Source organism: Marmota flaviventris, chromosome 1 (assembly GCF_047511675.1).
Source record: "Marmota flaviventris isolate mMarFla1 chromosome 1, mMarFla1.hap1, whole genome shotgun sequence".
Lineage (NCBI taxonomy): Eukaryota > Metazoa > Chordata > Mammalia > Rodentia > Sciuridae > Marmota > Marmota flaviventris.
The window spans coordinates 87,638,591-87,664,765 of record NC_092498.1 but is presented as its reverse complement, the minus strand read 5'-3'; the positions used below and the strand labels follow the sequence as shown (position 1 = coordinate 87,664,765).

The following is a 26,175-nucleotide window of genomic DNA, read 5'->3' as shown; positions in this document are numbered from 1 at the left end:
CTAGAACACATCAAGGGGTTATCACCGCCCTTAGGGCTTCTCAGGAAGTCAGGGAAAGAACTCCAGGAATCGATTGTCTGTGTTACTAGTATGTGATCCTTGGCTCCTAGACATACAGGAATATGATCTAGACTGGGATGCTTGTATTTCTTGCCTGTTAAGATGTGACAGTCCCAAACTCTTATAGTAAAATGAAGTTATGTGGCCAACCCACTACAGATGTATTAGATGTGACCTCAGCTAGTGTTATGGCTTGAATATGAGGTGTCCCCCAAAAGCTCATGTGTGAGACAATGCAAGAAGTTTTACAGGAGAAATGATTGGGTTATGGGAGTCTTAACCCAATCAGGGGCTGAACTGATTGGGATTAACTAAGCGAGAAAACTGGAGGTGAGTAGAGTGTGACTGGAGGAGGTGGCTCCTCTGTGGGGGTGTACCTTTGGGGTATATATTTTGTATCTGGCAAGTGATCTGGCAAGTGAGCCACTTTCCTCTGTCACACTCTTCCGCCATGATGTTCTGCTTCACCTTGAGTCCTGAGGAATAGAGTCAGCTGCCTATGAACTGAGACCTCTGAAACTGTGAGCCCCCAAATTAAACTTTTCCTCCCCTAAAATTGGTCTTGTCAGGTCTTTAAGTCACAGCAGCCAAAAAGCTGACTAAAATAGCTGGAGAGTTGATGAAAGTGGGAACATAGTAACATCAGGAAAGGAGAACTCTCACCTCCTCCTTTCCTTAGATAACGGTGACTCTAAAAGGGTAAGCAGTGGTGTCCTAGGCCTGAATGAGAATATGTGAGGAACAGATATCACTAACCCCAGCCCCGAATTTCATCATACGAAGGTTACATATATTATTTGCATTTGAGTGCTTTATTATATTGGAATTGCAGTGATATTAACATTTGTACAAATGCACAAAATCTTGTCTCTTCTTGCTAGAAAGAGATGTAAAAATCTGACCTAGTCCAACAGTCTTAATGAACTCATTGTCCATTGGTAACAATAAATGTGTTCAGGATGCAACAAAAAGCTTAACATAAAATTAAACATATTAAATGCTGCAGCAAATATTTACATGTATGTACCCCCAAGTTTTTTCTCCTTCCAATAGGAAGGTGGTTGCTTTACAGATAGACAGACAAACACAAATGCTTTGCTGTTTACAACGACAAACAACCCCAAGTCCAGAACTTAAAGTGACAGCACCTTTTTTTTTTTTTTTTTTTTGGGTGGGGGGACTTCCTTAGTCAACACTTACTTTACACAGTGCTAAACTTTTTTTTTCTTTAAATTATAATTTTGGACAATATTTCTATTTCCATTGTCCTAGAACATTGTGTTTGAACGGAGCCTTTTTTTTTTCTGGGTCTTTTCAGAAGATCCCCAATCTCATGCCCTCACCAGGGAGGACATTTCAAGCTTATATTTTTTCCAAAACAATGGTGGTAGGCAGCTTCCTCTCTCTGGGAGGTGGATGGGGTTAGCAGAGGTTAGAAGGAGAGGGGTGAGCAGGTCTTCTTGTCTACTGGCTGTCTGGTTGGGAAGGGTCCTTTCTCGTAAGCCCACTGTACTTGGGCACTGCTGATACCTTCCAGTGTGTCCTGCCGTGTAGGAGCACTGGCATTCCAAAGGAGCCAACTAGAATCTAATAAGCTTGTTGTGCGGAAGATTTTAATGATGTATTTAAAGCTAATTTATTCAGGTCCCACATTCTCAGTCCTGAGGCCAACTTATATTATTTTTTAAAAAATTCTATAAAGTTCTATCATATAAAGCTTAGTGTAAGAAAACCTTAAGTAGCTTAGGAAGAGCTTTCTAGATCCTGATGTCTAATGAGCTAGATATTGTAAGTTGGTTTAAATATAGCAGTTGATAATTATTGATTCCTTTCTGATAATAAGCTTGGAAAGGTATCACAGTGCCACTTTCAGAATATTAATCTTTTAACAAATGCTGGCAATTTGGCTTTTCCCCCCTCTACAGCTTGCACTTAAATAGGTTTTTCTTTTCTTCAAAAAATAGACGATTTATAAGGAAAAAAATATATAAACATTCTTTAAGCAATTTGGCTACAAGCATTACATCACCGAAAAACTCCACAAGAAATAGTAAAATATTTTGAATGGACATACACTTTTTCATTTTCACAACAATGACAAGATAGTTTTTTTTTTTTTTTAATTTCTTTGTGTGTTTATTTTGGTATTGGATCTTACTTGTAAGTTTATTGCTCCGGAGTTTTCTTATTCTTTCTTAGACTATAATTGTGAAATAGAGGTGCTGTCTCTAATCATGTTAACAAGGCAACACTGTATTTTTTCGAGACCTAGGAATGAAATCGATAGGGCCATTGCTATGTCGGCAGCCCCAGGAACTATGGCTAGGACAACAGTCAAACGTGCACCATGATGCACAAAAGAATAAGTCTCCTGGCTCATTCAGGACACTTTGGTTTGGAGGACGAGATAGAAAATTCTTAAGTAGCTTAGCTGCTGCCTCTCACATCTGTTGCATAATATAACATTTTTTAAAAAAACATGCTAAGAATAAAGGACAAAGACTATAAACCTATAGTGTACTGGCTCTTCTTGGCATTCTTGTAGCAGGCTTCACCTAGGCTGGTGTGAGAAACACGTCTTAGCTATGCTACTCACGAATGCGCACAAATGTACCTGGTGCAAATATTCTGTAAAGTATTTTAAATGACGCAGCTCAGAGCCTTAGAAGAAAGGCTGAGGAATCCTTAAAGGGGGGGGGGGGGCAAAGGCAAGTTTAAAGATAGGGAAGAAGTTAGAAAGAGAACAAGAGAAATGGAAAGGAATCAAAAAAGCTAAAGTGCAATTTTAAAATATAAATTATTTTAAAAGCAGAAAAGAGATTCTAAATTGCTCCTGTTCGCATAGGCACGGTTTTATTCAAATGTAAATGGGTTGTTTCCTTTCCCTTCTCAGATACACTGCACAATGGGGCTTGAATGGCTTAAAGCTGCTGCATCTTGTTTGGGAAGGGGCGGGAAACTCTAAGGAGGCTGAGCAGTGCAAGGCCTTCTGGGAGATGGGGAGAGAATCAGAGATGAAGCTGTTTTTGCACTTTTACAAGAAAGCTGTTCCAGTTATAGTTACTGATTCCCTTTAGCGAAACTCTGCTTCCTAAATTAAAGAGCTTACTTTAAAAAATGAAAAGAAGAAATAAATGTTAAAAAGAAATGGTTCAGAATGTAGATTTAAAAATAACTCACAGAGCAATACAAATCCTCGAAATATCTATGCACAGAGATCTAAGCAAACATTTCCACCAAATGATGGTGAACAGCCATTTGAAACCCTGAAAAATGAAAAAAAAACACACAACTAGGGTAGTTCATTATGGACTAATACTTTAAAAACAAGTAGATCCTACAGAAGAATACTGTTCAAATGGAATGTTTAAAAATAACATTTATTAATAAATATCTTATAAAATTCTAAATTAATAGATTCCTGTTCAAATTTTGCTTTGGTCCTTGAATTCCACTGTATACACACATACATACATATACACTTTCTTAGATGGTTTTAATTAATCAGAAAGAAGCACATTCTATCCTAACTGGATGGCTAGTTTTATAGCAGTTACTGATGCTTAAAAGACCAAAGGCTGGTCTTTTACTGTAGCTGGTTTAGGGCTTTAATGACAAACTCAACTAATCTACTAAAATTTGCTTAACTAACAGGCAACAACTACCTGAATATTGTCTGTTGACACCTCTCTCTGGGAACATGCACTGCACTTTATTTCATTGACTAGATGAGCTACCAAAGGGCATTTGCTCTAAGTCACCCTACTTATTATAACATATGCCTTGACGGCACACAAGCCTCTTGTCTCCCTCAGGGTGTGCTGAGACAGTGAGGTGACCTGCATGCACCATGATGGGAGGGTATGAGTGCAAAGGGAAAACATCAGACTTGACACCTGGCTTTGAAATTAGTACATTCATCCATGGCTGGGACTTCTATCCCTGTCCCAGCCATCTTAGATGGAGAAATGCGTCAAGAACAAATAATTCAGATGCAGAAACCTCCACTTAGGTGAGGATTCATCAAGTAGAAATGCTTTCAGGTGTACTAAGTTGTTAGCCCCAGCACATTAGGCAGGGGAGGCACTGTAGAAGTTTCCAGTAAGCTGGCAATGGCTTCCGAGGCAGATCCAGCCAATGAAGAAAGCCACACACAAATGAGAGGCAGCGCTACAGGGACCTTTCCTCCCCAGGATGGCGCTCTGAAGGCCATTTTCACTGACTTGTAAATATGTATACATGGCTGGAGAGAGAACTGGCTTAAAAAAATGTTTTCATAGATTGGCAAGATTTGTGATCTGGTGAAGGCTCGGCCTTTAGGTGAAGTCCTGACTATTGGTATGCCAAATGCTGGATGTGACCAGTGAATCTTTCTGTTTGGGATCTCAAGCACTGGCAGCTAGCTGGCATTTCCCATTTACTGTATTTCCATACTGTGAATGAACATACCTAAAGGCCCTGCATCTAACAAGAAGGCAGTTTACTCTAATTATACGTTGAGGCGGGTTTGCTAACGTGTGTGGTTGGTTTGCCTACTTAGCATAAAAAACAGACATAATTGAGCTATAAATAATGCACATCAGTCAAACTGTCGAGTTGCTGAATTAAGCAAACTCAGGCAAGTTCTTAACTGCAAAGGCTTTCAGTTTAACAACTAAATATTTCAATCAAGAGAAGTAACTAAATCATAATTTTAGTGACAGGTCACTCCCTGGGCATTTTGATATTACTAATGGATTTTTTAAAAATCCATTTCATTAAGTGCTATGCATCAGAAAAGAAAGCAAAGTTTTTGTTTACTTAAAGCAAAACAAAATGAAAAATTTTAAAAAATACCCCCAAAACCCCAATCATTCCAGTTCCTTCTTTTCCTTTTTCCTGTGTGCTGGGGGGAGGAGGACATATAGATAGTATTAGGAAGGAATTCTAAAAAAAAAAAAATTTTTTATTTCAAAACAGCAATACAAATGCTAACTTCTTTTTAAAACTAAATCTTAAACATTTCTTAAGAAGCCAGTCAGGTTAAACCATTGTTACTGTTGGAAAAAAACATAACTATGAATTCAGTATTTAAAATACTTGAAAATGATATGTTTCTCCAAAATATAATAGAAAATCCTTTTCGTTTGCATTTTTTTATGCTTTTCTTTTTTCATTTTTTTTCTTTTTTTTTGTATTTGTTCTGATTCTTAGACCATATATCCAAGTCCTAAGTTGTACTGAACCCTCAAAACCATCTTTCAAAAGCACTGCATACATGGAAAGATTGTTGATAAATATTGATTTAAAAAGTAAGTTATTAGATAAAACTGAAACTAGTTATAAAAATCATGCTTCATGGTCCTCATATTTTCTCCTTTTTTTTTTCTTCTCCAAAATAGATTCTTAAACTATGGTGAGAGAAAAAAAGCCACATCCTTCCCTTTTCTGAATTCTTATAAAAGTGACACTTTCTGTAAAATACTGTTGTTTTAAAACCCATACAGAAACACACACACACACACACACACACACACGGAGGTCAAGCATTCAAATGGAGATGAAACACCAGCACCTGCCTAGACTGCTAGAGAGAAACACTAGCCCCTATTATTTGTGAAATGCAATATTAAAACATGAGCACAGTAGAATGGCTTGTTCCAAGGAGGCACGACTGTGGTTTGGGTCCTATCTGTTTTTTTTTTATTTTTTTTATTTTTATAATGGGCAAGTTCACGTAAGCTGTTGAACATATAAATCAGAATTATTCAGAAGGGTGGAGTGAGCAGCCTGTGCCACTTATATCCATGGGATTCCGTCAGCAGCCACGGAGCGCTGTGACTGTTCTGGGAGCTGAGAGCACCCCAGGGAAACACTGGACTTGCTTTCTACAGGAGTGAGTCTGCTTTCACCCACCAGAACAGCAGAGCTAGTTCTATAGGCTTAAGAAAAAAAAAATAATAATAAATCTTAGGCTATTAGCAGCTGATGATTGAACAATGTAATCTGTGTAGTGAATAGAGCCCTTCTGAATTATTACATAGTGCATGGATTTTCAACATTATAGACAGGTTGTATAAAACCAGTTGTAATTCTAGGGTGTGATGTTATAGCCCCGCAACATAATTTGGACTTTCACAATTGGGGCTTACAAATCTCCCTCTCCTACTGTCTCCACAGCTGGCATTCAACAGTGCTTCACCTATAACTAAACCACCTTTATTTACTCTGATTATTAAAAACCTTAAATCAGGCACATTAAACATCTCCTGGTTACTATTTTGTAAAAAGCGAGAATTGAATGAACTCCAGCTGTGGGTTACAGGCAAATTAAGCAATGGCTAAGTCCATATTTTTGAGGTTTGCTTTTTCTTTTCTTTAAACATTATTTTTTTCTTCACATGTAATGCTAAAGGGGAAAAACATAAAACAGAAGAAGGTTAAAATGAAGAGTAAACAGGGAGCCAAGATAAAGTGTAAATAGAGAGGGAAATTGGGCATTTGAGCAAGTGGACCAAGAGAAGAGGAGAGGAGGGGAGGTGCTTGGTGGTTTTATTAGGACGTGGGTGGATCTTCTAATTTGTTTTCTGGTAAGACAGAAACAGTTGCGGAAAGGCTGTGTGTTTAATCTGGGATTCTGGTGATGTCACAGCGCAAGCTCAACATGAGTTATGACGTCATCAGATTTCCTACCCAGTTACCTTGATCAGTCTCACTTGACATCTAGGTATGCCTCATTTTGGCTAAAAGCTGTGTTTTAACAAGAGTCATTGTTTCAGACAAAGGGCTGGACTGATAAGAAGGAAACTATGGCTATATACAGAAGAGGTTCCGTTTATAAACAAGTAACTGGTACCAGAAAATTGGAGAAAAGCACCAAAGCGTTTCCCAAGCCGACAGATATTAATTGCATAACTCCCTTTTTTTTTCTTATATAACTAAGTATAAAAGACAACATTTCCATAGTAACTATAAAAATGAAAGCCAGTCTTTGAAGGGCTGAGGAGTCTTCCAGCTCTGAGTTAATTCTAAAAATGCCCTTAGGAGAAAGGGTGCATGGTATGCTACAGCTCTTCTTGGAGGCAAGGTCTGACCCATGCATTTTAAAGGATTGGATTCAGGTCTGTTCGGTGAGTAGTGAGCTGACTGAGGGTGGAGCTTCCCACCACCTCACTGACTGATGAGGAAGTAGTGATGGTGTTATGCTGGATGACCTGCTGCTGTGAGCAAGCTGGGACAGGACTTGCGGGAGGACTACTCTCCGGACCTAGGAAAAAACACATATGCACACACCAATATAGCTTTTTCTTGTGTGGACTTGCAAACTCCTCAGAATAAAAACAGGACCAGACATTGACTTGACATGGAAGGGTTGCACACATTGTCTTCTGGAAGTTGAATTCAAATTTTCATTTTAAACTGGGGTCACAAAGCTATACCTCCCGGGTTTATCATTACAAGCCAAGCCATGCTTCCTGTTTCGGCAAAATGATTTCATGTGTTTGAGTCTTGATGTGTGAACTTCCCCATCTTGGATTCTCAGATAAACAGCCATATATCAAATGTGGAAAAATACTCACATGTGGAGGGAGAATCTGTGTTGCTCAATCTAAAAAATTATTTGAAAATAAATTGATCTTCAGCCACAGATCACTAGTCCTTCCCCCAAACCCTATTCAACTAGCATTTAACCTACTGACTTCCGGGTGCAGAAACTGGGATCAAGATCAGTTTATCTAATGGTAAACTGAAAATGGGTCACTAGCTTTTCAGCTCAGTGGGTCCCATGCAGTGTATGCTAAGGCACTGGAAGCAGTTCACCAAATGCCTTTTTCCCAGTTTACAGATTTCTCAAGTAGACAAGCCACTCACTGGTGAATGGCTTCTAGCAGGCTATTTTCTTACCAGCTACAAAACAGGAATTTGATAGTATTTTGCAATATAGAATGCCAGGGAAAGCATAGCCCAAATCACCAGGAAGTGGTGTGTATGATGTTGGATTGGATCAGTAAAGAGGGATCCTCCTAGCAGAATAGGCATTCACGGATTCCAGTATATATGCCTGGGAGTACCACTACCCTTTCCTTTGCTCTTTCAGTAAAATTCAATACAAAATTTGTGGCAAAACACTGGATACCAAAAAAAGCAAGAGTCTGGGACTTACTTAAATATCCTTGTGATTCTTTCTGCATGGCTGTTATTGGGCAGTCTTTATGTGTTAACAATAACTGTTTCAGCTGGGCCACCTCATTTTTCAGCATAGACACTTCATTCTGGAAAGAGACAGATTAAACTCATGTTGAGAAGACCAGAGAGTATAACCCAAAGCCCTATGCCGTCTCAACAATGAAACTAGCAACCTTTTCTATTATGTCTGAGTGACAATAAGACCATTTTATTTAAAAGGGGTCCATCTGAAGGTTTGAAGCTCGCCTTCAATTTACTAAGGACTTAGTTAGACTTTAAATCAAGAGCTGAACTCTAGTCAAAGGCCAGACATGGAAGGGTTTCACACATTTTAGGTGTGCTCTCGAGCCAGGTGATGCAGGTGAGAAACCCCACTGCACACTTTCTGTCTGATTCTAGAAAGATAACACCCATCCCAGATCTGCCAACTTCATTTGTAAGACAGAGATAGAAACACCACAATATCATATGAGTTATTGTGAGGGTTAAGGGAGGTAGCAGATGTAAAACACTTGGAACAATGCATAGTGCATGCTAAATATTCAATAAATTTAGTCATTATAACCTTCACAATTTCATGGTTACATTCCATACAAGGACAAGGAGAAGCACATACAAGAAGTTCCATTTGGGTTGTGACTGAGCAACCCAGCCTGTGGCCCACTTTGAAGGGAGCATTGAAGCACATGGTACAGTGTTGGCTATCTGCTGTCAGGAAAATGTCAGCCCAGGGAGACAAGAAGTAATAACATTTGGGGCTGTGATTGGATTAATCTGATCAGTCTGTTAACTATTTTGGCTAATTTCAGTCTATAAATTCCTTTCTTCTACAATATCAAGATTGTAGGAGTTTTCTTATTTACTCAGATAAGTGCCTTAAATTTTTACTTTTATGTAGTAATCCACAAAGACTTGTTCATAGCTTTGTAGAACAGTGTTCTGGGCACCCATTGTCTACAAATATGAATGTGGAATAGATGGTTGGCTGGAAGGTGCTTCCTCTTGATAAAAGTAAACTATAAACATCACACTATCTAAAATAAGCTGTTTTAAAATTGTGATAAATAATACCCTCTCTGGCCAAGGCTGATTTGTGGCTGGCAGGCATTATATTTCACATGTAGGAAAATTTTTAAAAGCATGCACAGAAAAGGGTATTGAATGTTGCTGTCATTAAGTTGTATCTACACTTGCCGTATGAACTTGGCTTTTCAGGCGTGTATTTTTCACATAGAGAAGTAAGGATGGGATTCTAAATGTTACTTTAAAATAACTAAAACTTGTTTCAAATAACATCTCCCATTTCCAAAGTTATTTAAAACACTGAGTACAACATTATAAGTAACTGCACACTGAGTAACATTAATAACAAGGTAATAAAAATCTCATCTACAAAAGCATTTCCCTTTCTCCTCTGAACTACAAAATAAAAATGCCTGTTTGAGAAATTAACCTTAATGATGAATAAGTCACTAAATTGCACAGGAAAATTGCTCTTAAACCTGAGAACATTCATGAAGGTAAACAGTACGTCCCACTTCCCAATGAGTAGGATTGATAAGGGGTCCTGTCACAACCCAAACTGACCCTTGTCAACCCCTTCATTTATAGGATAATTTATGTTAGCCTTAAACGCTAACTCTTTCCTCTCCAAAATTATGCCAAAATTCTTGTTTTTTCCCAGTTCTCCTTCTGCGTAAAATAACACGATCAAAGAAAGTCATTGTTAGACCATCATATAAAATAAATCTCTGGTTAAAAATAAAACAAAACCAAAAAACCCACAAAACAAAACCAAAAAACCCACAAAACTGACAAGGAAACGCAGATTGTGTGTGTGTGTGTGTGTGTGTGTGTGTGTGTGTATGCTTCAGGATGAAATGTCATGTTATTTGCATTTTGACCACAGGAATAACATTTTTCTGAAATCACCATTCCTGGACATCTGCCCTCTGAGTAGAGGTTCTCAGCTTCAGATAATATGGACAATTGTTTGAGAATGGAATTGAGTTCCAAATTTAGTGCATTCACACTTTTCTACTGTGATTTAGAAAACGATAAACAAGCCAATATGAAACGAAAACTGAGTTTTCTCGCTTTCTTGAACTTCAGGAAGAAAAACTAATCCTGCTTGGTGGCCATCTTGCAGAGGGTGAGTTTAGGCTCCTTTTCTTCTGCCACCCTGTTCCAGGCAGTTAGACCCTTTGAAGGTAGTACTTGCTCTCCAGGCATGAAGAGTTCATTGCTTCTTTAAAGAAAACAATATGAATCCCTTTCTCTGGGTTTCTACACACACCAAACCATTTCACAATGAACCTTTTGCTTCTATAAAACTGTTTTACTATAGAACAGCAGCAAATTACAATTCATACACATACACTCCTGATCTGTTTCCTCTGAATAGCAAAACACTTTACCGACAAACCAATATGTTCTAAGAATAGAAACCAAGGCCCTGAGAATTTCAAAGGTCTATAAAAATGTAAAAACACAGAGAGTGTAGTAAAAACTGACCATCACTTAAAGATTATATGTGAGTATGGACATATTTCTAGTGTAACGCGCTAGTCATTGTAGTCATGTTATGATTGAAAAATAAATAACTAATATCTTCAGTAAAGAAGAAGAGTCAGCCTCTTGTTCAGATCATATACACACATAACTATGATACTGTAAAGATTAAGTAAAGACCTAAAAGGCACAGAAATTCATGGTGCAGATCTATCAGAGAAAGGAACACTCAGCTGGTGGGTGGGCATAAAGGGTTAGTCCCAGGATTCAATCCCCACTACTGAGAGAGAGAGGGAGAGACAGAATGAATGAATCATGGCTGTTTAGTTCCTAAATGGCTTCATCAACCAGGTACAAAACAAGACAATTGTACTAGTTCTCTAAGTTCCTCCCAGAAAGAGAGCTTCTTATTCCATGAGTGTTTTTGTGTTGCTTTCTATTGAAAAACTGAATTACCTGATTCTCTAATGAAGAACCCAATCTTGATTTGTATTCATTCATTGACTACCATTAATATTCTCAAATATATTTATTAATCTTTCAGGTCTTGGATTTCATAAGGAATCCAGCTTCAGCATCTCTTGTGCTCCCTGGCCTCATCAGGGCAGATTCTAAAGCAATATGTCCATACGTGTGTCCACATTGTGAGAGACTATGGCACCTTCAGCAGTTTCCAGAAGGGCACTTTGGCTTTAGAAAGGTCAAGAATCACTGTCCTAGAAAAGGAGAATGGGTTGTGTACTCTGTACTTGCAGAATTATTTTAAAGATTCCATATTGAAAGACCGATTGATGTAGGAAATGCAGAATTACTAGACCATATTTTAAGAAAAATCCTTTCAAGGTAACATAAGTAGATTCACCTTGAATTCATGTTGGAAGGGAACAACCAGATAGCAAATGTTTCAAAGTGCATGAAAGAAATCAAATGTGGCCTCCAAGTCCAATAGGGAAATAAAAGCCAGGACTTCTGGAGGCATTTTCTTACTCTGAATTACCTTACTTTATGAATCAAGGAAAATCACCTGTTGTAAAATTCCCCTATATAGGTTATAATAAGAGTTCTAGGTCTCAGTAGAAACATACTTTGCAAAAGCAAAGTATAAATAGTAAGTATTGACTCTTTTGTGGTAATCAATCTTCATTTTTTTAAAAAAAATTATAAACTAATTTGAGTTTGCTACTATAAAGCAGTAAGCCATTTAAATAGAGACTGTAGGAGGAAAAATCCAGTTGGACTGATCTATTTTTAAATCCATAAGTTTTTCAATACTATGATAACATTCTTTAAACAAGTAATCCAAGGAGTCCCTAAAAGCTACAGTTACAGTTTCTTTGTTTGGGGAATGTCATTTTGATATGTGATAAATCCAGAATGTTTTTTTTTTGGTGTGAGCAGTAGTTCGTGCCAAAAATATAATTATCAAAATGGGCCCTACGATGTACCCACCGCCCCCTCTTGTTTTTAGATTAGCGGAGACCAGGTTTGGTTCACTCTGCAACAAAGGGCTTTCAATTTGTCAAGCAACAGTTCCCATCTGGCCTATTCTCTTGCCAAGTCCCAGACCTGGGCTTGTGTGTCTAAAATTTCAGCAGCAACTTAGACCATGTGTCTTTGCACTAAAAAGGAAAAGCAATTACTTCCATGCACCCATGGAAGTGCAGATGATTTCCATATCCTCTACTGAACTCAAATGGTCTACTGAGCACCACATCAGTGGTGATTTTTAGCCACTCTGTATCACAAAGAAGGATGTGAATTCCTTTAGTTTAAGGTCTTTTTAGAATGAAAGATCGAAAAGCAGTGGGTTAGGTTCACAGAAGTCTTGCTGGATTCCTCCTTCTGCTCCTTACTGGTTGGGTGATATCTGGGAAGTCTCCTCATCTCTCTGAAACTCAGTTTCTCCCTATATAAAATGTCAGTTTGGGTGGTTTCTAATTTTCCCTTAATTCTTTACACCTGTGCTGACCTCTTGGTCAGATTTGTTGTGCGACTAGGAAATGAAGCCTGGGGTTTTGATTTTTGTTTTCTTAGGTTTGGTTTTTCCAATCTGAAATGCTGGAGCCTAACTAGAAGGTTCTATGCTGGAAAACAACCCCACCATGGCAGCTGGCCATCCAGACCTTGGGTATTCCGTTTGGCTGGAGTTTGTTTGCTTAGCACCTTCCATTTCTGTTTACTTAAAATTTGGCTTACTGAACCAGCCTCAAGAGAGACACCTTTTTGTGTTGACAAAGGTCTAGTGAGAGGGAAAGGGTCACTCAAAGGTAGCAGAATCTGCAGCATCCTCTCCAGCATCACCGGGCAAGATGCAGAAGCTGCCACGTCACAGAAAACACTGGACGCTTGTGGCTTCTGTCCTTCTGCAGAGCAGTGGTTGGAAAATATCAACAACTTAGTCTTTTAAGAGGTTTTTCCTTCTTTGCACTCTGCATTAATAACCAAAGGATATTAGTTTCTGTTACATGAACTCAATAGATTTTTCCCTCCTGGTTTTCAGGAGCTAGATTTCTTAAAATCTCTTTTTCCTAGCCATTTTTCTCTAAAGAAATGAAAAAAAGAAATCAGTGGTCTAGTAAAGGGTAAATTTACCTTGAGTATTTTGTGAAAGCAGTTATAAATATGTATATGTCAAGTCATGAACTCATCTGACCTCAAACTCAACTAGCATCATTGCTTTCCTGGCTCTCTCCTAGGACCTGGAGGAATTCGGCAAGGATGCATTTTACTTACTACTGACTTAAAGACTGCTTGTATGTGATAAGTGCCAGCTGGTAAGCCAGTGGTTTTTAACCAAGGCTGATTTTGCACCACTACCATGATCCCAGTTCTAACCACAGGGCATTTGGCAAGGTCTGGAGACTTTTTGGTTATCACTGTTGGGGGTGGGGGGGATATGCTCCTTTGCTCCTGACACCTAGTGGGCAAAGGCCAAAGATGCTGCTCAGTAGCCTACAATACATAGATCACAACAAAGGAAGATGGGGCCTAAAAGCCAACAGTGCCAAGATTAAGAAAACCTGCATGTTTTCACCATCCATCCGCAGCCCTAAGGACTGGGAGCAAATTCCTGGATCCCCTCTTTAGTCATTGCAGAACGACTGTGCAATATTTTTTAGTTCTACACAGACCAGAGCTTTTATTAACATGTATGTGCAAATCAAATCATTTAAAAATGATTTAGTCTTATCCTTACCAATAATATCTGTGAAATTTCAGGTTTCAGGTTCTAATTACATTTTTCAATAAATATCAAGATGAAAGTGTGACTATTAATATTCAAACACTATCTGTGTTCTACCTCAAAGCTTCTCAAAAATTACTGTGCCTGCCAGATTCTAGGAGTGGCTTTAAAGGTACTTAGGTCCAGCCATTCCTCAGTGGATTGACACCCTGAAATCACATCCATGCCAAGGGTGGCCAATTCATAGCCACTCCAGAGATGGAGAATTCATCCACTGGTTCAATAAACACTTCTCAAGTGTAGCACTCTACTAGACACAGGGGAAAGACAGGGGCAGGGGTAAAAAGACACAGTCCCAACCTTTATGTAGCATACAAACTGGGGTGTGGGGCAATTGGTGTGTTATTTTCTTCCCCATATCTTGTCATGTTTCCCAGTCTCTTGCTTATGTCCATCTCAAAAAAGCATAATACATTTGGGAGAGGAGGAGTCAACATCTGTAAGTTATGAAATTTCATCCACGTATAACCAAAACTTTCCTCATCTACTTTCCCTTTGTACACTGAATGCCCTAAGGGTATTTCCATTCAGTGAAATTGAAACTGCAAAGGCTGCTGGGCTGCCGTGGTGGTGCACACCTGTAATCCCAGTGGCTCTGGAAGCTGAGGCAGGAGGATCCTGAGTTCAGAGCCAGCCTCAGCAACATAGTGAGGCCCTAAGCAACTTAGCTGGGGATGTGGCTCAGTAGTTAAGCTGCCCTGGGTTCAACCCCCAGAACCAAAAAAGAAAAGCAAAAGTTTTGGGGATTTGGCACATGAACTGCTTCTTCCTAAGGATGCACAAAGGACCAGATGTTGGGTGGGGTGGGGAATGAAGGTGATCTATGAACTTTTAAGGTGCATAGCCTCCCTACTTTGGCCTCCCTACCTTGGGCACCTCACCCATTTCTGCTTATTGGCCATCCTCTCAGTTCCTGGAGGTTATAATCTCACTCTTACTGCTATCTCTATTTGTCACATGTCAATTGTTTTTGCGGGTGAGCACTGCTCTTCTTTTGATGCCAGAACAAAGGCCCTGAAGCGCACTATGTGTGCTCTATGCCCTGGGTATTAGAGTTTCCTCGGCTTCTTTCCAAACACTCCAGAAGTGGCCTTATTATAAAATGTCCCAGTTAAGCCATTCATGAAAAGCAAAATTCATGCATGATTCAAATCTTACTGAGTTTGAAAACAAGATGGAAATTTGCCTTTTCTTTCAGAGCCAAATAACAACCATAAACCTTCCTTTCTTCCACTCAACAAAAAATATAGGTCATAGGGCATAAGCCAAAGGGATCCTTTCAACCTGGCAAAGTTGAACAGCTACCTTTCAGTTCAAGACTTATTCTGGGTCAACTGGTACTGTGTCAACTGCTCCATAGACATTAGTTCATTTATTTCTTCTAAACACTCTCTAAAGGCACCATTCTCATTTTATACATGAGGAAACTGAGTCAGGGAGGTTAAACTCAGCAACACTGCTGAGCCAGGGTTTGAACCACTGTCTGATCAAAGCCTGAGCTCTCAGCCCTACGACTTAGCTGGGTGAGTCCTCCCTTTTCAGAGCTTTGTAGGTAGAGTGACTGAAAACTGAATGGACTATTTTGTTTGTCTCAGAATTAATAAAGCTGGATGAGTAGGCTTGAGCCTCCTATGAGGGCGAAGTGTGTGGTAGGACTCTGTAAGTCAACAGGAGCCTGGGAGGCAGGAAATACCAACTGTGCACAGGGCCTTGGAGAACTGGGGAAAGAGACAGTGGCCTTGCACCTGAAGCTGCATGTTTGTCTGGGTGAGTTCTTCTGCTTTCTTTTCCAGTGACATCACCCAGACCTTCCTCTTCTGTCTGCAGCGGGTGGCAGCGGCCCTGTTCCGTTCCAGAAATTTCCGCCGCCTTTCGTCGGGATCTTCATCCACCACCCTTCGCCGGCGTCCCCCTGTGGGCTGGGGCGGCTGTATGGTCTGGGTTGGCTGCATCTGTTGCGAGGCTGGTGAAACCTGTGGGCACAGAGAGGGAGGAGGCCATGGTAACCGGGAGGGACAAGGGAAGAAACCGGAGCTTACTTTATAATGCAGAGCACAGGAAGCCAGTTGCTTTAGTAAGCACATCGAACTTGTTTTCTATGAATGAGATAAACAATGAAATCACACCCACCAAAGAAAAGAAAAAGCATCACTGAGCTTTAATCTGATGTTTTACCCAGAGACAGGAATGACTTATGAAAAGATGTTGTTGGGTGGATTTTTCCCTGACAGGCATTTGGCCAAATCATGATAGATGAAACATTTTTTTTTCTTCCTTCAGGTGTAAGAAATGTTTTTATTTAAGGTACTTTCCAAAGAACTTTCAAGTAGCCAATGGATGGCTATAGGGTGAAAACAGAGGGGTCCAGGTTGCCACGTCACTGACGACTGTTATCTGCAGAAAACCTCTGGCAGGTTCTTTTCATTCAAGGGGTGTTACAACCGCCTCCCTAGACAAATTCTGGGACTTTGTCACCACTGTGACTCTTATGGAAAGAACCCCGTGAAGCAGGAAGATGGCTGGAATCCTAGTTTCACTATTTCACAGTTCTTCATGCCCAGGACTAGCTGGACCTGCAGACTCTAGATGGGTCTGCTGATCCTCAGAGTTCTGAGCAAGGTGGAGGAGAAGTCTGAGAGCCTCCCAGGTGATTGGGAGGCCTGGCCTTTGATGCTGAAGCTGCCCTGATTCCGCTGCATGTGTAGGACACAGAGGGACAGCAGACATGACCACATACCTGCGTCATAAGGAAGTCCTGGGAGTGGCAGAACACTTTATTAAAAAGTTTTACTATGCTTATAGACTTCTTGTAAGGTCTGTATGGGACTCAGTGACATCTAAGGCTTTGGAGACCCCCACACATGTAGCTTTATTTCCCTCCATAAGGCAGACGTGCAGCACCTTATGAAATTTCTACAGCTGATTCTTTATATGTCTGGACACTTAATGCTTTCCCTAATTCACTTTGCTCCTTCCTCCTTCTTCATTCTTAATAAAGGGTGCTTTCCCCCCACCTCTCCTATTTCTCAGTCACTCAGGTTTATGGCTGTAATACCTATAAAGTTGTTTTACAAGAGACATTTAACCTGCAGAAATAACAGGCAAAGAGTTTTAAAAATGAAGTCAAACAACCTTTTTGACCACATTCCAACCCTCTGATTGACATCAATCAGGATGACTGTAATTGTACTAATGATGGCTACGGGTTGACATCAGCTGACTGATGGTGATAGATTTCAATCCTAACCTCTATCAAACCTTCAATGACTAACTGTAAAAGAATCAGGCTCAGGAGTGAGGTCGGACTGCATCTCAGTAATTTTATCTAAAGCAAAGACATTTTCTAAAATTCTTTATTGGCGACGCCTTTCCTCCTGATCACAGAGGAATAGCAAAATAAATTGTCTAAGGTCTTACTCATCAGAGTTGCTGATGATGACATAATCCTTGTTATTGGCAAAGATGTAGCACTGGTCATTTCAGAGGCTAACTCCTGAGCTCACTCCTGACAAGCCAAGCAGTAGGAGAGAAAGTGCTCTGTGATGGTTTTTGCCTTGATTGTTTCTTTTGTGAATAATTAGCGATCTCTTATTGCCAGTCTCAGGCAAGACTAGGCAAAACTGGTTTTCCATCTCTATTGCAGGGACCTCTCTCTCAATACCAGGTCCTCCCCTATTTCAATCAACCTGCAACTGGTCATGCTTTTCCTGTGCCTTTGCCCAAATGGGGTAAGCCAGATGGGGGTGGTTTTAGGTGCAGTGCAGGTTCTGGGTTTAAGGGAGGTGGGATGTTGGTTAAAAGAAATTCCTGATGTCCATGAAGTGACACTTGGACCTACAATATGATTATTTTTGCATAATTATTAGAAAAATTGCAAATGCAACCCTACAATCAGAAATTGTATTCCTGGTAAGTATTAAGACTTATCATTTTATATTAAAGTAGAATTTTCTTGGCAATGATACTCTGCCAGTTTGGATCAAATAATGAATTGTGATTTTTTTTAAAAAGCAGGGTTTATTCCAAGTCATCTCATAGTCTCAGAGATAGAAGGACTTTTACAAATGTCTATCCCTACTGTACAGATAATTATACTATTAAGCAATATGACAAGATCTCTGTGATCATCCAAGTTGATAAAATTTGAAGACTGGTATTGTAGAATACAGTCTAAATTATCTTATTCAAATTTTAGCAAGACCAAACCAGGATGCTTTTTTCTTTTTTTTTAAGTATGGGATAAAAAAGAAACTGTTGGTACAGCTAATTATAATAGCAATTAACTAATTGCATATACAATTGGCCACTTAATGACTTGAAACAGAGGGCAATTGGCTAATTGGTACTTAGCTAATGAATGACTTTTATATATAAGGAGCTATTAAACTTGCTGGTGAATAACTTTCCCAAGAAGGCAACCAAACCTTGATGTTTTTCCTTTCCTTAAAAATTCAGTACATATGAGACTCGATTTGCCTAGCTTTGATCTGAGAGTTTCCTTTCTCTCTTTTAAATTCATGCCCCACTGCAACATTTTACTAAAAATGTGACTAAAAAGGTCCAGGTAGTATTTTATTGCTCAACTTCTTCTGAATTGTTTTGGTTTGGAATTTATCATTGCTAACACATTTTGAAAACTTCTACAGAGATTTAATACTCACAAGAGCCTATGAATGTAGTCTATGATTACCCCACTTTGTAAAAACCGAGATTTAGGGAGGTTCATTGTTCTTTGTCCACAGTCACACAACAAGAAAATTGGAAAGAGAACCATTCTGCCACTCTAAAGCTCTTGTCTTTAGAGAAGGAAGATGGAGGAGACAGTGAATAAGCGCTACTGGCGGTCCCAAGCGTCCGACACGGTTCTGACACAGCTGGTTGGGACCTGGCAGTGTAGGATGGGTGGAGGGGACTGACGAAGCTCATCCTACTGGAGGATCCAAAGTGTCTGGGGCCAGCCATGTTCTTGGATGTGTCCTCCATCTGCTTACTAAAACCCCCTCCTGTATAGGGACTCGCCTCTCTCCTTGGTCTGGGTGACATAATGTCTGCCTGGTCCCCCAACTCTCTTTCAGTTTAGTCTAAATGCTGGCTTTCTTTTTAGCCACTCCTGGTGACTCTCCACCCTTGGGATTTGGCCTTTCTCTTGGTCTGATCATCTATGAGCTTGGCTCGCTCACTCTCTGCTTCCTCCAACGCATTTCACATTTGGTGGGATGAGTCACCTCTCCTCAGCATTTACACAGTACCTTACGCCCTAGCATCCATTACGGAGCTTCTTTGTCTGCATGAATTGTTACTCTTTAGATTTTAACATTTACTGCCACTCAGGAATATTGCCCTTTGTATTTAACTTCCATTTCACAGGTGACAAATTTGAGTCCCTAGGATGTTTTAAACTATAACAGATAGACCAGGGTTAGAATTAACTTCATTTTTCTCATTTTTTACTCATCTTTCATCATTAGCTTAAATTCCTCTTAATCCTCCCATTATCTTACTGTTTTTAGAAGCAGCTTTGAAATATGCTGCAAAATACATTTCGGAGAACTTCAAGTTTATAGTCCTCCCTCCCAACAAAATGGGCTTGAAATTTACTATAATATTCAGAGAAATTATGATCTGATAGTGCCTTATGGGTAACTGCTGCCTCAGGAAATGAACACAGCTCCCCAGAAGGTCCTATGGAACACCCAGGCCTGTCAAGCAAGGCTGCTGCAGGGTCCCCCACCCCCACCCCCCCCACACACGATTAGAGCTTGCACCCTTATCAAGAAGAACTAGAAGAGGAAATTGGTCATGGAGAGGGTCTACCTGTGCTTGGCTGCCGGTGTGCAGGGGCGGGTGCGGAGAGGTCTGGTGATGTGCTGGGTGTGCGTGAAGGTGGGAGTGCGAGTGGTGGTGTGGGTGGTTCTGCTGGTGATGGGGCTGAGGGTGAGCGTGGTGTGCTGGGTGTTGGTGCTGGTGTGGGTAGGGGTGGTGGGCTGGCAGCGTCTGGTGCTGATGTGGGTGCGAGTGCATGTGGTGGTGTGGCGTCTGGTCCTGCCGGGAGCCCATCATTTCCATCATGTGTCCCATGGTGTTCATATTCCCGTTGGACATGGCAGCAGGGTGGTGAGTCAATGCAGCCTTCAGCCTCTGCAACAGAACAAAACAAGTAAGGACAATGAGCTCACTAGTGGACACAATGGGAATTTTGAAGCAAATTGACTCATGGGTTCAGTTTGATAATATTTTACAGTACTATTGTCAACATTGCTACTCGTAGCAGGATAGCTTCAGTATTAACACATACTCATATATTGTGGGAGGTAGGAGGAGTAATGTCAGCCATAGCTGTTAAAGATTCAGGTATTCCACTAAAAGTTATTTCCTACTCTGTAATCATTCACCATATTCTATTGATAGTCAAATGCAAGTGCAAACCAAACAGAACCATTCAATATGATAACGCCACTGAACAGAGGGCTCCCATCTGATAAGTTGCTATATTTTGTAAGGATCAGAAGAATTAAAGATTCTACCTCTCAAAAGAGTTCTCAGATGCATGGAAGAAATGTTTCAAATTTTCAAATGCAGGAAGACTGCTGTTGTTAGAGTTCAAGTTAGCAGTAGTGATCCATAAGCTTTGGAGGCAGTATGCAAGTCCTCTTCAGTTGTTACCAAGTCCTCTCATGGTCCCTTCTGATAATCTAACTTTTCTCACATGGTTACTTTCTTCCAACTAATTTTTTTTGGGGGGTGGATACCAGGGATTGAACTCACAGGTATTGGACCACTGAGCCACATCCCCAGCCCTATTTTGTATTTTATTTAGACACAGGGTCTCACTGATTTGCTTAGCACCTCACTTTTGCTGAGGCTGGCTTTGAACTCGTGATCCTCCTGCTTCAGCTGCTGGAATTGTAAGCATGTGCCCCTGCACCTAGCTATTTTCTTCCAACTTTGACAAGGAAGTGAGGAAAGTAGAATGATCTCAAGTATTGCATTTGTACTCTTCTGCAATGGTATATTTCTAGCACAAAAGCATTGCTCTTTAACTCTTTAACCAGCAAACAGCACACAAAAAACTTCTACTTGAACTTAAAGCAGGAGTGAGCCAACTTTTTCTATAAAGAGCCATACAGTACATCTTTTCAACATCATGGACCTGACAGTCTTTGTTACAACTCCTTGTGCAGCCATAGGCATTATGTAAATGAATGAGCATGGTGTTTATTTTCCCAAACACCAATATTTAGGGACAGGAAGTTTGAATTTCATATAATTTTCACATCATAAAATGTTACTCTACTTTTGTTTTTGCCTCCTTAATAATTTAAAATGTCAAAACCATTCTTAGCTCTTAGTTGTACAAAATCAGATGGTCGGTTATAATTTGCTAAGCCCCTTCCAAAGAACCAGTGGGTTATCAATATATCCCAGCTTCTTCAAAATTGTTTTTCTTCTATGTAGGCAGTTATCATCCTCATCCCAAGGGGCACAATGAGCAAAGTACTGTGGAAGACAGTTACTCCTTGGAAATGTATCCTATCCAGAGATGAGAGTCTAACTGGCAAGCGCACGGTGGCTTCATCAAGTATTTACTAGGGGTTCAAGTTCTCTTCAGATTTGGACTCTTATCTGCCTGATGGCAGTGGTGTGTAATCAGTGAAAGAAGAGAGAGTTGCATTTAAATGATGATCAAAGTTACCTTATCCAGTTCTGTACAACATTCATGATTCTTAACCAACAAACTATTAGAAAATACTAATTCAATTAATCAAAATCTTTAGACATAAAAAAAAAACCACTCCATTAGGTTTTTTTTTAAGGAGGGAAGGATGGCATAGTCAGTGATGCAGATAGTTGTTGAAAACATTTCCTACATCCTGATCCACTAGCCACCCAATCCACCTGCCTCCTCTCATGAAAAGGTGTTCATGGGACTGCATGGTAATACCCAAGTGCATAAAGATGATCCTGAGGAAGCTTGCTTCCTGAATGCCTGGGAAAGACAGACACTGGCATTGTGTTGACCACTAAAAAGGAAAGTCAACTATGCTCCTCCTTTCAAGGTTTAGAGATGATTTCACTGTTTTTATAAAAATGCTCATTATAAAAAATTTAAGCAATGCTTTAGAGTGCAATGACATCAGCCCCACAGGAGCCAAATGTGTTGTTTATACTGGTGGGTGAATAACATTCCAGACAATTCTATATGCATAGGTAGAGATGGACAAACAAGTAGGATCATTTTACAACAGGGGAATCATGATAAAATTTAAAAACTCTCTGACAACAGCACAGCAAATGAATGCCGTTGAATTGCTCTATGTTTCTTTAACCTGAGAAAGTTTCTTAATGATATTTCCCAATTTAAGGGTGAAAAAAAAGCATGAAAAAAAATTATGTTGAAACCATGATTTCTTTTTAAAATTGATTTAGTAGATAGTATTGTTGAACTTTCTAAACTATGTTTTTATAATTTCATTACTATTAAAGTATATAATTGCATAGTAAAAGAAAGAAAATCAACTACTGCCTAGCCTTCTTCTCCTAAGCCCCTGTCTCATTCCTTACATGTAACTTTTGCATTTGTATTCTTCTGAAGTGGTAGATTTCTAGCACAATACATGTATCTTCAGAAATTTGCTTGGCATTTAGAAGGATATGTTCATGCAAACCCTTTTTCTATTAGGTAACCTTGTAATCTGCTTTTTGTCACTTTATCACTATATCTTTAACATCTTTCTATATCAGTGAATAGAGCTGACAGTAATGACTACCATTAATTGAGCACTCAATATGTGCCGGACCTTATTCCATGTTTTATAAATATTAAATCCCTAAGCCCCTGCAAAGCTAAAAAGAGAGGGGAGAGGCAGGGCCACATTCCCGAACTCAGCTGCTGGGAAGGAGGGAGGTGCTTTACCTCATAAGCCTGTTCTCTGTACCAGAAAGAAGGTGTGGGAAGGCATGCTATTCACCCTTTTCCAGAAACAGGAATAAATTGTGTTAAGCCACCTCTCCATCATCAAAAGGAAAGGCAGAAAACGATGAGAAGGGGTCAGAAAAGGTGTCAAGATGAGAGGTCATGCTGTGAGGTCCAGCGGTAGCCATGTGTGTCTGTTAGCAGACAACTGGAGCCCCAGGCACGCACACTCTGGAGCTTGGTGGAGGGAGGATGGATAGAGAGAATTTCCAGAAAGCTCACCTGCAGCACAGAGCTACGCAGGACTCAGCGTCTTCACCTCTTTTGTGCATTGCAAGGAACTGACACCCCCACCCCCATTTCAAAATACAGATAAGGAGGGCTAAGTTCTGCACCTCCCTTCTCCCTCCTCCACTTTCTATACCTTGGGGAGTTAGAAATGTCTTTGTATTGTTCAGGGGATGAGGATCAAAGCTTCCATGTGTAAATCAATCAGTGTAAAACAATTCCTGATAGTGTATGGTCCCAGTAGAATTATATTCCTTTTTTTAAAAAAATTTAGTTTGTAGGGCTGGGGATGTGGCTCACTGGTAGAGTGTTTGTGTAGCATGCATGAGGCCCTGGCTTCAATCCTCACCACCAAAAAAAAAAAAAAAAAAAAAAAAAAAGCTTGCGTTTGTGTTTAGTTATATGGTTTTTAGTATGATTATTCTATTAATATCCATCAATCATCCCAGATCATAAGTTTCAGGAGAACAGGAACCAGGTTGGATTTTGCTCAGTGTTAATTTCCCAGCTTTAGCACAGAGCCTGGTACATATTAGACATGGAATTAATATCTTTGGAAGGAATGGATGAGTGGAAATGTGAAGGAATGAATGAAACCTTCTGAGGCTCATGATGAGGGGTGCAGCATTTTTTTTTGTCCTGGGTGGCTGCAAGTGGTATTTGTATGGGGACATGATTTTATTGGTCAGCCAGGTTAGGACAATCAACTGCAGGAGGCCTGTGGGCAGATGGGCTATAAAAGCACTATCAAAAGATCTCGGGCTCCACACCCAGCCTGCCCTCTAGAAAACAATAACAGAGAAAAAAAAGAAAACACAAATAATAAATAAGAGGAATGAATGCACACTAACTTCCTCTTGATATATTTTCCCTAAAATGAGGCATGGAAAATGAAAAAGCTCTTTGGGAGTGGGGCATCATCGTGTTGTCTTTTCAATGCTACAAACAACTTTTCCCCCTTTAATTAGGAGCAAATGGAGCCTGACAAATAAATACTATGCACCAGATCTTCATCTCTCAAATAATTAGCTTGTACTGTTAAGGGAAATTACTTGATTGCCTCAAGTCTGTTCTTGCATGTTCTATGCCAAGACAATAACACTAGCAATGCTAATAACATTCCATTTAACTATTTATTCACCCGACAAATATTTACTGGGTCTTGACTATGTGCCAGGCACCTCACTAGGCACACTATTACCTGCCCACTGTCTGAAGCAAAGCAAACGGAAGATACATAAAAACAAAGCTTTTTTGAAAGCACTGGTGAGAAAAAATACACTCTGACCTATGGAAATGAAGGATGAGAGTCTCCCTCAAAAAGCCTCAGGCCTCTGGGTTGAGTTTACCCTCTAAACGTCAGCTGCCATCATATTTGAAGGAAAGCAGTGAAGATAAATGATTATCAAGCTGCTCTGCATGTGCCACATTTAATATTCTCCATGTCACTTCAAAACAGTCTGGGACAATTCTCAAAGTCCTAAGGAGCCTGCTGCTTCCCTATATACTGGTGCCAATAAGAGTAACCGCACTGTAAATCATTAAAATATACCAAATATAGATATTTGTACCCCACTCCCTGAGCGATGATAAATGACCAGTAAATGAGTCCAAGCTGTATTTTGCAGAATGATTTTTTCTTTTTGAAGCTGAACTGTGTCTTGTTTTAAATAACATTCTGCCTAATGCCAAGAAAAGGCAAGGGAGAGAGAAGGAAATTAATGAGCAAATAAACATATTTTTCAGCTCTGAAAACAAGGGCTATGACTGAGAAGGTCCCGCAGCATAGAAAGCAAGAAGAAGGCAAAAAAAAAGATTCCGTTGACTTTCTATCCTTTTTTTACCACATTCATTTACTTGAAAGAGTGAATTGGGAGAGACTCACAGAGCGTGACACACAGCTGGATCCAGTCAATAGGGGTCATTTTCACTTGCTCTGTGTATTTTACCAGCTCGTTGTTCACTGTTCCTGATGGGAGGGTGGGTTGCTGCCCTGGATCTAAGTTGGGACCCAGCCGCTCTTTCACTTCCCACATAGCTTGGTGTGCGTCCCAGCTGGTCTTGTGTGGCCCAGGTACACGCACCACCGTCATTACCGCCACAACCATGCCTGCGTTCCTGCAGGAGTATGCACCCGCCCACACCCACCCCAGGCAATTTCTCTCTCATTAACAGCTTGCTCATGCCAACTAGGAACATTTGTAGGACTTTAAAACTTTTCTTCTCCATCTTCAGTGAGGCAGATTGCTTGGACTTTATTGACTCTGAAAGCCAAGCCGAATTATTAAACATTATTTGAAAGTTAGTTGAGTGGTGGGGGGGAGGTTGGAGCATTCTTTCTAAAAAAGTTTTAATTTTGGCTGTTGTGGTTTGTTCCAGAAAGGAATATGATATCAAAATGTAGTGTTTCTGGGTTGACCACACATAAGAAGCTGTCTACATACAAATATGGCAAAATCTGTATTTCCTTTCTAAGGCAAAACAGTTACTATGGGTATCCTCTCCATTGGTGTAATGTGTGTGTGTGTGTGTGTTTTCTCATTCCCCCAACACCCCAAATGTAGCAGGTCACAGAAGTGGTCAACGCAGGCTTTTGAGTGGCCAGAAGGTTAATGGTATGAGACTATAAATTTTCACTGGCTGTGTCTTTTAATACTAATGATTAGTGACTTTGTTTTAACTATCAAGGATTTCTGAAATTAAGTCTCCAAGTTAGTAAAACAGCAGCAATAACAACAACCCCCAAACTGATATTTATCCACTGAATTTAATGATTATAAATGATTATAAATGCTCTGAACTTGAGGAGAAGTAGAGGTAGAAAGACAACTGTCCATGATGATCATGGGACAGTTATATACTATGAGCTTCATTGGCCAAGGTAGAAATAGTTTTAATACCCAACACACCTGGGCTTCAAGATGAGAATTATCCCATGATCTTGGCCACACAATGAATCTTAAACTCCTATTTCAAGCATATCATTAAGATA

General features: G+C 39.9%; 1 protein-coding gene across 5 annotated transcripts in view; it reads right to left on the bottom strand.

The window, feature by feature from the left end:
* Positions 1-853: 853 nt before the first annotated feature.
* Positions 854-26,175, bottom strand: part of Creb5 (cAMP responsive element binding protein 5) — a 400,153-nt gene continuing 374,831 nt past the window's right edge. For 4 of the 5 annotated variants that reach the window (XM_071613932.1, XM_027939709.2, XM_071613933.1 and 1 more), the window contains 4 exons: positions 19,796-20,119; positions 15,727-15,954; positions 8,204-8,312; positions 854-7,306 (listed from right to left, as the gene is read on the bottom strand). In XM_071613932.1, coding sequence (XP_071470033.1) covers positions 7,143-7,306; positions 8,204-8,312; positions 15,727-15,954; positions 19,796-20,119 — 825 coding nt within the window. In that variant the 3' untranslated portion in view covers positions 854-7,142. Of the gene's footprint in view, positions 7,307-7,330; positions 7,649-8,203; positions 8,313-15,726; positions 15,955-19,795; positions 20,120-26,175 lie in introns of those variants that run through there. The other variant, XM_071613934.1, reaches the window with a different exon arrangement.